Genomic DNA, 12,185 nt, shown 5'->3' with positions numbered 1-12,185 from the left:
AATTTGTTTTCTATAGCTGGTTATGAGAACCAAATGATGTTGCACGCCCGCTATTGTGGCCATGTGATTTTGGATTTCTGATATTTTACTTGTTAAGCCTGAAAGTATCTATGCCGAGTCAGATAATTATAAGATTGGTTTCTGTGGCTCTGGAGCCATGGCCATGCCGGAGAGCCGCTCGTGGGGGGCAACTCATGACTTCAGTAGGGCGTGAAGGATGAGCCAGGAATGCCCCCTTTCCCATGAGGTTTCAGTTGCCCTGTCATGATCGGCTCATACCTCTCTTTCCAAAAATCTTCGAGGCAGCCGCCATCCTGCTGTCCAGAGGGATAAAGGAGGAAGGGAGTAACACCCTTTCCCTCCCGGGCAGGTATGGTGGCATGGATTAACGCATAGTCCATTCACTTTTCTGCCACAAGCTTCTGGGCTCTGCATTAAGTCCTTGTGCTTCTGGAGCCATGGCCGTGCCAGGAAGAGGGGCATTCCTGGCTCATCCTTCATGCCCATATATGGGTATGAAAGTAAAAATTCTTCAAATGTAGTTGACAAAAGTAATATATGCATGACTTGTAATCTAAATAATTTATATAATTTCAATTAAAACAAAACCTTAGAATTTAAAATTTTTCAAAAATTTGTTATTTTTCCTTCATTTTAGTAAGAAGCAAACTAAAAATTTAATGCAAAACAGATCAAAATATAACTTATTTTCAAAGAATGGATTTATCTATTTATTTTGAAAATGTTACTTACATTCATTGTAGTGTAAACAGACATCTGAAACACAGTGTCAGAGTTATCAAACTTGGTTTTCTTTCTTTTTTTGGGAGGGGGCTTTTTGGGTCTCACCCGGTGATGTACAGGAGTTACTCCTGGCTCATGTACTCAGGAATTACTCCTGGTGGTGCTTGGGGGAACATATGGGATGCTGGGAATCCAAGCTGGGTCGGCCACGTGCAAACGTCCTACCAGCTGTGCTATCGGTGGAGCCCTCAGACTTGATTTTCATTAAAAAATGTTTTTAAATACTCTATACTTTTGTTTGCTTTGAATGCCTAAATCAGTATATTTTCAATTAAACTCTAGTACCCTAGTATCTCTTTAAAGTGTAATATATATAGCACATTCTCAAATATTTGACATATTTCTTCAATAAATATAATTTGCATTTCTCAAATTTCCATGATACAAAGTAAAAATTCAGACTCAAATAGTCATATAAAATTTGTCTCTTATTTGCATAGGATTTTATAATTTATAAAAGAAATTCATATTTATGATTACATTATATTTTTATTAATTTATAACCTTGAATTTGTTGCAAATTAAAAAGAAAAAAAAGGGGCTAACAGTTTAAGTACTTTCCCCAAACCATAGAAGCATAGTTAATTCAAGATTCATACTCAAATCTTAATTAGACTGAATCTCCTTAAGCCCAATGATTACTCTAGAGAGAAGATCAATTAAATCCTTCCATATTGACCCCGGTAGTGTTATTTATCAGCCTCTCAACTGTATTATCTTCCCATGGATCCTTTCAAGTTAAATTAATAAAGCACAAATATATGTCTCGACTTGTCTATCAGTAACATGTGAGTAAATAATTTTAATTGTCAATGCAAATGAAATTTTTCATCCTCTAGGTTGCATTACTCTGATCTATTCATGATAATTTTGCATTTTATATCAAATTGTATCTATTGCAAAATGTCAGATTGTAACAACCATGAGAACAGCTTGAAGTTTAATAATTTTAATACACTTACCTCTTGACAGTTTGATTCTTTGTCAACATCCAAAAAAGTATATTATTTAAAATGTATGCTCCAAATGAAAGTCCACAATTTTTAAAATCAATGATAATTTGTAGCAGTTTCACTACATCCTAACATATATTTTTTGTTGTCAATATAAAATGATTTTCTAACATTTCTGAAAATGATATGAACAAAGTAAGAGCACCTACCTAGTCCGTGTCTATGTGTTGACATTGGTGGTAAAACAGTCCAGGTCTTAGTTCTAGGATTGTAACATTCAACAGTGTTCAAAGTCTTTAAGCCATCACGACCTCCAATCACGAAGAGTTTGTCATCAATAACAGCCACACCAAATTGTAATCTTCTGCCGTTCATCATTCCTGCCTGAATCCACAAATTTGTTCTCAGGTCATATTTTTCTATGGTTGTAGCTCCTGATAAGATATCAAACCAAATAGTCACAATTTACTGCTAAGGCAATATATAATCAGCCTAAGATAGAATACAAATTAGAATATGAAAACACATGTGTCACTTTCATTTTCCCAAGGAAAATGTGGCATAAAAGCAATGCACTAGTAACGCAACTGATTAATGTTCGCCTCTTGGCAGAAACTCTAGCGATGAAAATCACGACAAATGTTTAGCTTATTTGAATGACTTAATGGTCTCATGATAAACTATTGATACAATAAAATAATTTGCAAAAGACCTTTTTAGAATACTAAGATATATCTTTATAACTTCTAAATATGAAGTTAACCTAATAGACTCCTAATTGTTGTCTTCTGCCTTAAATAGATTTATAGAAGTCCTTTTAGATAACTAATCTATATATCTTTATAATTTCTAAATAAAAAGTTAACCTAATAAACTCTAATTATTGTCTTCTGCCTTAAATAACAAAACTCTAAAATCTGATTTTAAGTTAATTAAACAAATTTGTGCCATACTTTTTTAAACCTGCACTTTAAAACATATATATGGGTAATTGCTTACTACAATTAAATAAATAATTAAATGATAATATGTATCTATATTAAGATAAACATTACATATATTTAACATGATCTGAATATCCTTATCAAGCATGCTAGAATCTAGACAAATAGATTGTTTTTCTTTAATGATTTTTCATTTATAAATTTGAAATGAAAATTTACACACCCACCACCTGGCCACCTGGCGCCGTGTAATCCCATCAACGGCCAAGACTCAGAGACTATAAAATCCAGCTCCCGGACAAGACCAGTGCAGTCTCCTGCCCCCGCGCCTGGCTGTTCCTCGCTGGAGCCCCTTGGAGGGGAGCGGGTTGAGCTTTCCTCCCCGCCCCGACCAGAGCTCCGGCAGCCGAAGACCTCCAGGACCAGCCACCACCATGCTGAGACCACTCTCTGCACACATGAAGGTACTGGCAGAGGGACAAAGCCACGAGGGTTCCGGGGCCGAGATCTCCAAGCCTACCCGGATTGGAGTCGAGCATCCTCCACCCAGATCCTCCAAATTCCAGTAGGCGGGGGTCACACCCACCACCTGGCCCCCTGGCGCCGTGTAATCCCATCAACGGCCAAGACTCAGAGACTATAAAATCTAGCTCCCAGAACCGCGTGGCCGCATTTGCGGCTGCACAACATCTTATCAGGACATCTTTTTATGACATCTTATTATCTCATTCCTACTTTGGACAAACTTGCAGGCTATTGAATGTAGCCTGTCCACAGGGCAGAGTCTGGCAAACTCCCCGTGGTGTACCCAATATGCCAAATACCAGTAACAATGATGGGTCTCATTCTCCTAAAGAGGTAAAAGGTAAAGGTAAAGGCCCTCCCGTTGATCATTGATTTGCTCGATCAGGCCCAGTAACGTCTCCATTGGAGACTTTGTTGTTACTGTGTCTGGCATACCAAATACTCTTGGTAGCTTGCCGGGCTCTCTGAGAGGGGTGGAGGAATCGAACTCGGGTCGGCCATGTTGGCCGCTTGTAAGGCGAACGCCCTACCCGCTGTGCTATCGCTCCAGCCCAGTCACTTGAATATAATCTCAGGGCTGGGATGAAAGAGACGTTACTGGGGCCTGCTCGAGGCAATCGACGAATAACAGGATGATGAATGAATGAATGAAAAAAATTTGAGAAATGCAATAAATTGATTAATAACATAGAAATTAGAAGGATTTTCCAAGTTGATAACAAGCTTCAATTAATACACTTAAACATTTCACAATAAATTGTTCGCAGAAAATGATTTTATACATATATGTATATATGCTTTAAAAAAGGACAGTAAACATCTATATTGCTTTAATGCTCCAATACATATTCACCTGGGTTTAAGTAAAGTAAAGTAAGTAAAGTAAAGGCCCTCCCGTTGATCATCGATTTGCTCGAGCAGGCCCAGTAACGTCTCCATTGGAGACTTTGTTGTTACTGTGTCTGGCATATCGAATACTCTGGGTAGCTTGCCAGGCTCTCCGAGAGGGGCGGAGGAATTGAACTCAGGTCGGCCATGTTGGCTGCGTGCAAGGCAGACGCCCTACCCGCTGTGCTTTACCTGGGTTTAAGTATCAGTATTAAATATTTCTACAAAGCAAGTCATTGTGTTGTGTGATATAGGGGTCAGAAGATACAGCCATGAATCCAAGTCCTCCTATCTGAAAGGCAGTGCTCTGCCACTGCATCATCTCCCGGTCCTGGAAGTTAACATTCTTATGCAAGCACTAAAGACTGTTCACTTCTAACATGAAAAACTTGCATACTGAGGGAAAATATTGCACTGGGATAATTTACTCTTAAGAATCTAGCTTGCAGGGCTGGAGTGTTAGCACAGCAGGTAGGGTGTTTGCCTTGCACGTGACCGACCCAGGTTTGATTCCCAGCATCCCATATGGTCCCCCAAACACTGTCAGGAGTAACACCTGTGCATCGCTGGGTGTGACCCAAAAAGCAAAAAAATTAAAAAAAAATCTAGATTGCAATAAACTAAAAATATATAATCTACTTGGTAAAAGTTTTGCTAACTGATGTGATAATGATCTAATTTAAAGCTCTGTTATAAATATATTGAATTTAGTAATACCATTTAGTAATAACATTGATAGAGAATTACATGTATATTATTTCATGATATTAAAAATATAAAGATTTTAATTATAACCAAATATGAGTGTTATATATTTATCATTTTAAAAATGAACAAAGAATTTTTATGTTCATTAAGGTCATTGGATACTGTTTAGTTATAACAAAACAAATTATTTAAGTACATAATTATTTTATGCTTTATGCAAATAAAAATTCAGAGGTACTAAATTTAAGGTCATATCAATTATCAAATTGAAAGCACTGTGATTTCATGAATAACTACACATTAAGAGTATGCAGTCATTTTCTCTTGTAACTTTAGACATAAAAATGATGATGGAAGAAGTAACCTAAACTTGGTTAAATCAATTTATTGGATTTATTGGTTTAACTGATATATATATATATGTAGACACAGAGGTGACATTTGAAAAAAGGTACTTTCTAGAGTCTTCAGAACTTTGGTAAAAACAATTTAGCACAATTTTAAAGAGGAAAGTTATTAAGAAGGTATAGGATCTGTGTAATATGAATAGACAAAGTTGAAAGGGAGTTTTATTATAATTTTATAAAATCCAAACAAGCAATATATAATTGATACTTGAATATGTAGTGGATTGTCTACTTTACAGCATTTTTCCTAACTTAATTTTCAAATTTGGCCTTTTATCCTAAATTTTCTAAAGCAGAAATTGAGCTTTAACTTTTAATTTTTTTAACGTGAAGTGGAAGGCAGCTATGATTCCTCCGCCCCTCTCGGAGAGCCCGGCAAGCTACCGAGAGTATTCGGTATGCCAGACACAGTAATGTGAAGTGGTAATAAATTCCTTTAGCTACCCTTAAAAATTGGGCTGGAGCAATAGCACAGCAGGTAGAGCATTTGTCTTGCACGGAGTCTACACAGCTGACTCGAGTTCGATTCCTCTGCCCCTCTCGGAGAGCCTGGCAAGCTACCCAGAGGATCTGGCCTGCACAGCAAAGCCTGGCAAGCTACCCATGATGTATTCAACATGCCAAACACAGTAACAAGTTTCGCACAGTTACTGGGCCGGTTTAAGCAAATCGATTAACAACAGGAGGACATTGACAGTGACCCTTAAAAATTACCCCACTTAGTACCTAAAAGCCACAGTTTTTTTGTTTGTTTGTTTTCTTTTCTCTTTTCAGCTTAACAGTTCTGGAGACCAGCATTTGAAATAGATCTAACTTTAGTAGAATGAATATGTTGCAAGAATTTTATAACTCTAAGGGGTCTGTAAGTGCTAAATGATTCGCTTTCATTTTCCATCTTCTTCAAATTACTCACTTTTCTCAAAGGCCTTCAAGGCCTCCATCTTCAAAGCAATAACATTACATTTTCATTGTCACTGATCCTTGGAGTTACACAGGGCTAAACCGAAATTAATCTTGATTAACACAGAATATTAGGTTTAATAATAATAGTAATAAGGATTTTTAGTAATAATGCACTGCCTCACTGTGCTCCTGTTGTTCATTGATTTGCTGAAGCGGGCACCAGTAAGATCTCCATTGTAAGACTTGTTATTACTGTTTTTGGCATATTGAATATGCCATGGGGAGATTGTCAGGCTCTTCCTAGGGTGGGATACTGTCATTAGCTTGCAGGGCTACTGGGAGGGATCAAGTAATTGAACCCGGGGAAGCCATGTGCAAGGCAAATGCCCTACCTATCACTCCAACCTGTAGAAATAGTACTATATATAAAATCGTTTTTCATTTACTGATTATGTGGACCTGTGCTGAGTCTTCACACAACTCAGCACACAATACATAAGAAGTAAGAAATGGTGAACTGTGACAAAGGCAGGCCCCCGCACAGGTTGGGTGTAGGCCAGGCGCAGGCTGGGAGCAGGCTGCGAGCAGAGGCAGCGTTCGGTGCAGACACGGGGAGCAGCCTCCCCAGGCTCTTCCAGGACAATGGGCAAGGGTGAAGGATTGGCCACGGGCGTACTTCCTAGTATAGTCCAGTCTCTCCCTTTACAGCACTGTCATAGTCGTTGTTCTGGCTATAGTCTCGGTCATCACAGTTCCATCATCCTAGTCTCCTCGCAGACCTCAAAGTCTCCAAAGTCTCAGTTTTTCTCCTTGTCTTATTATCTTCTCTTTGCTGCTTTTCTCTCTTTTTATCTTCTTCCTTTGTGCTCTGCTTCTATGTGTGCCACTGTGCTCTTCTCTAAGTCCTCTATCTTCTGTCTGTGCCATTGCGCTCTGTCTCATTCTCTCTGTCTCCTGCTCTCTAGGTCTGTGGCCATTGTCTTCTTCTTCTGTCTCTGGTCTCTTCTTCTGACCTCTTTTAACCCTGTGACTGTGATGACCTTGTAACCATCTGACCTGACCTGCAATATTTACAATATAGCAGCTGATAGGATCTGGCATGGAGAGGCATTAAGAGACTCTTTAGTAATAATTATCCATTATTAGTTCATTTATTAATGAATAGTAATAAAAATTTTTGATAAAGAAATTAATAGTAATAAAAAATTTCTAATCATGCTTGTGGTGCATGCAGTGAAACTTGACATGGTATGGTCTCAAACAGTACTAGAAGTGAACCCTGAGCACAGTCAGGAGTAGATTATTGCAACCCTGAAAGTAACCTTCAAAAACCAATAAAATAAATTATTGATAATGCAACAAGAGACTAGTTTTATAAACAATCTAAATTAACTTGGAGGCTAATCATGATTTCTCCCTTAGAATAAAACCTAATCAACAGCAAAATTTTTCTTTTGTGAGATATTTAGTAGTTATAACAGATGTGCCATTCTAGATTTTGTCCTACAAAACTGTAACCTGAAAGAAAGCCCTTACTGAAAGCCACTAAGTTTGTGTTAATTTATTACATCAGAAATACAATATATAATTTTGCAAAAGTAAAATATATTTGTTTCCCAAATTTATAACATAACTCAAAAGTATTAGATAGAAATATAAAATAATTTTTCTCAAGAGAAATACCAAACTCCTTCCTCAAAATTTAAAATGAAGGAAAATATGTTAAGGGTGTTATTAAAATATAGTTCTGTTTATCCTTGCAGTTATTAGTTAATACAGATAATCTTATTTGGAGAGGAACAATATAAATTAATACTATATATTCAATTTGACATTATGGATAGCAATATTATTCTAATATAGATAACACTAGTAATTGATTCATCCTGAACATACTACAGTAAAAAAGAAATTATTAACAACAATAACAAAAGATGTCACAGAAAGTTTCCATAAAGAAGATAAATCTTTATTCAACTTACAAGAAGTTCCTTAGTTACAAAGCCTTTTATTATAATTTTAATATAATATTCATAAACTAAAATTCTGAAGGTTTTATAAGCCAATCATTAAAATGATCTGGGGAGGCTGAGAGCATGGAAAGAATCACCAGGAAAAAGGGCACTGATTTAACTCGGGTCACTGTCACTGTCACTGTCCTCCCGTTGTTCATCGATTTGCTCGAGCGGGCCCAGTAATGTCTCCACTGGAGACTTTGTTGTTATAGGCCAATTATTTACAGCCATTAGGAAAGCAAATTAAAATAAGCCCCACACGATCAGTTAACTAAAGAGCATTTTGACTCTATTCTGATTAATGCCATAAAATCATTAAGAAACATTTAAAATGATGTTGGATATATATCCTCTTAAAAAACAATAAATATGGAAAAGTATTTTAGAAATACTTAATATATATGCACATGTATATGTATATTTATGTACGCACATGTACATATGTGCATAATAATACATGTGCATATATGTTTACGTTAAACATAATTTAATTTATATTTAAATTAAACATACACACACTGTATGGTGTGCACCCTGCCTGTTCTAAGATCACTCCAGCATATATATATACACAAACATACATATATATGTATATATATAAATTCAATCTACTTAAAATATGACATTTCAAGGTTTAAAAAAGACATACTTACAGAAATGACTAACTTTTAGAATTTTTCATGAAATAAGTTTTTTATTTGCTCTCCTGTATGTACATATTTATGACAATCCTAGCTTATCAATGTAGTAGTATTTTACAGTTAATCAAAAGGTATTGTTATAGAGAACAGATTTTTAAGCACAGCTGAAAGTCTTACTTTTTGGTTTTATTTTATAAGGATGCTATTGTAAACATTTATAATAAATGTATATGTGTCAAATACTCAAGTAAAAAATTCAGTACATCTTCTTACTATAAATAAAATGAATGCATACACTAGAAACACACTGATTCATAGCTATGACAAGAGACATAAATAAAATATATCGCTATGTTTAAGACTGGATTATGAAATAGATATATGCCTCAGAACTCAAGTATCATGTTAACACAGTACTATGTTAAACTTGCTGTTAAATTAATTTTATAAAATTAGGAAATCCAGAAATGCATCCACTTCTTGGCTCAGAGACAAACAGAATAAATTTATGTAAATAATTTATTTATTTTTATTTTATATTATAATTTTCTATTCCTAAATACTGTTACCTTTATAACTATTTGAATATATTTGAAAATATCTGCAAAAACTATTTAGAGAAATTGCAAATCAGATAGGAACATACCAAAAAGAGATCAATATAATTACATTGTAAAGTGTAATTGTGCAAAAAGAGAGGAACTTGTTTAAAATACGAGTGCTAAAATTAAATGATCTGAAAGTAAAATCATGTAAGTACAAAAATTATGTCAGTTCACATGAATAGAAAGAGAATAATAGTTAATGAGATGACATTGCAGAAATGAATATATGAAATCACAACTAACAAAATTCTATCAGAATAAGGTACATAAGAAACTTGCTCTGAAAATTCACATATAAATATTAGGAACTGAGAATCTCCTGAGCAATACTCACGAATTCTGAGGGAACTAAATACTTAGCCATTTGTGCTGGACCTTTATAGAAAAGCAAGTTTTCCTGGACATTCCTGAAATCAAGAACAAGTTTGGAAATATGGAAAGTGGGTGTCCAAGGCCAGGATGGGTAAAGGTAGGGACACTGATATCTGATCATTAGGGTACGGGTAAAGAATTGGCTGCAATCACTACCTGTAATAGTTCTATAAATCACAGAGCCTCAAATAAAATTAAATTTGTTTTTAAAAACTTAAAAACTGGGGCTGGAGCAATAGTACAGTGGGTAGGGCTCTTGCCGTACACGCAGCGGCCAACCTGGGTTCAATCCCCAGCATCCCATATGGTCCTCCGAGCACCACCAGGAGTGATTCCTGAATGCATGTGCTAGGAGTAACCCCTGTGAATTAGAAAAGAACACACACACACACACACACACACACACACACACACACACACACACACTTAAAAAAAGCTTAAAAAAAGCAAACCCCATCAAAAAGGCAAGTCATAAAAAACTAGTCAAGAAAAATTAGTCTTTTGTAAAACTAACAAATAAAAAAGTACATCATGATGTTGTTTAGGATTATGGTGCTATTAGAGTTCTGTGATAGCATTTCAGCCATCAGTGACAGGGACACTGGAGCACAGGAGCTGTGGGTTGGGATGCTCAGGAGATCTTATTGTGCCAGTGATTGACAGTTTCTAGCATAAAGGAGTCTTCAGAGACAATGACCAGCTGAGAATTAAAACATGTATAACCATAGAGAGTTTTTTAAATGCTTATGAAGAAAAATAGCTACAACAATGAATTTTAAAGGTAACAAATACATATATAATTTGAAATAAATGAAAGAAAGCATTTACTATCAAAAGGTGTTAAGATAGCTATAAACCCTTTGAGGACAGATATTATTTTGACTATTATTCAAGTCCCCCAAATCCCACGTGTTTACCAAACTAGATGTTCTCTGAACCCTTTTGAGATTCTATTAACCTATTATATTACTCTTCAGACATCCCACAGCACACCACTTTGTTCTGATGGTTGGAGAGGAGGGTTAGGAAAGTTCTAACCCTCTAATCAGTCATATGATTCTTTCTCCGAACAACCAGCCCACTTCCAATAGGATAGCTCAGAACTTTAAAAAGCCACCAATGTATCCAAAGATCTTCAGAGCTCTTATCACAGAAAATTCCTAAGGCTTTAGGAATTCCCTATCAGGAATTAGAGACCAAAAATAATTGTCCTATTATGCAAATAAAAATATTATAAATTGTAACCCTTATTTAACCTCAGAAGAGGCATCAGAAGTCAAAATGTTTGTCTCTTTCTGGTGAAGCTATTACTGTGGAAAGAAATATTGTTGGAAAGTGATTAATTTTTCACCTGAAAGCCTTCTTTTTCTGTGCTGTGTAGAACATGGCTTCCAGAACTGTCTTGTGTGCTGAATTTGTGAGCAACCAGAGTGCTTAAGAAGAGATTCCCACACGTCGATTTCATTCTGAGTTGAAATCCTTAGAGAATTACTCTACTGCCCTAAAATATCTTCTAGCAGTCAGTTAAGAAACCACATATCTCAGATGACAATTCTTTGGGTCTGATAAACAAACTCGGATTTGGCTGACATGGTTTCTATAGCTCTGTGTAAACTGATGACCTTGAACTGGTAATCTCCTGTGATATACTTCAAGTTCAAAGAAAAGTAACTGAAGTGGAACCACAGTGACTGGTCTGAGTTATTGAGGTCCCAAGCTGACAGGCAGTACTCAAAAAGGCAAAGATGAAAGAATAAGCTTTTATTTATTTATTTTTATTATGTTCCTTTTCTTCAGAAAAATTCATAATGCATTTTACAGTTACTTCATCCACTTAATGCAAACACCCAGCTTTTTCTCAGTCAGAATTAAAGTAAGCCATGCTTTTGAAGTTATGTGATGGTTATTTAAAGTCACATGGCGAGTTAAATGATTTTAAAATCATCTAACTGCAGAATTTCAGTCAGAAAAGCTACTATTTCAAAGTTCTTGGTACAGCAGTTCTTTAGGTCAAGCCAAGGGAACAAAAATCAGGTCATGATGGTTAATTTCACCCAGTCATTTTACTTTCCATATAAACCTTTCAACAATAGTGTGAATGATGAAATATTTCCAAAAACCTTTAAAAAATTATCTGGTAAAGTTCTTTGAATACAAATAGAAAATAAAATCAGGACTCTATCCCCAAATTCAGAGGTTCTTAAAGGCACACATCAAATATTAAACAGAGCATATGCATTTAAATGAAATAGTTCAATTAATCTCAATCTTAGGAAATTTAAGATTTTGTTTTATATTTATAAACTAAAGATTTTTTCTGCTGTGTGTGTATGTGTGTGTTTGAATCAACTTTCTTACCATTATTACAAAAATTGACTGGGACTGAGAGATAGCACAAAGTATAAAGCAATTACTTGCCT

At 35.6% G+C, this 12,185-nt stretch overlaps 1 protein-coding gene across 1 annotated transcript in view; it reads right to left on the bottom strand.

The window, feature by feature from the left end:
* Positions 1-12,185, bottom strand: part of KLHL1 (kelch like family member 1) — a 321,085-nt gene that overhangs the window by 71,908 nt on the left and 236,992 nt on the right. Inside the window, exon 7 of the mRNA XM_056109709.1 lies at positions 1,967-2,191. Coding sequence (XP_055965684.1) covers positions 1,967-2,191 — 225 coding nt within the window. The remainder of the gene's footprint in view (positions 1-1,966; positions 2,192-12,185) is intronic.

Source organism: Sorex fumeus, unplaced genomic scaffold, assembly GCF_029834395.1.
Source record: "Sorex fumeus unplaced genomic scaffold, SorFum_2.1 ptg000008l, whole genome shotgun sequence".
Taxonomy (NCBI): Eukaryota; Metazoa; Chordata; class Mammalia; order Eulipotyphla; family Soricidae; genus Sorex; species Sorex fumeus.
Note: the sequence above shows the minus strand (reverse complement) of the source record. Positions and strands in the feature narration are given on the sequence as shown.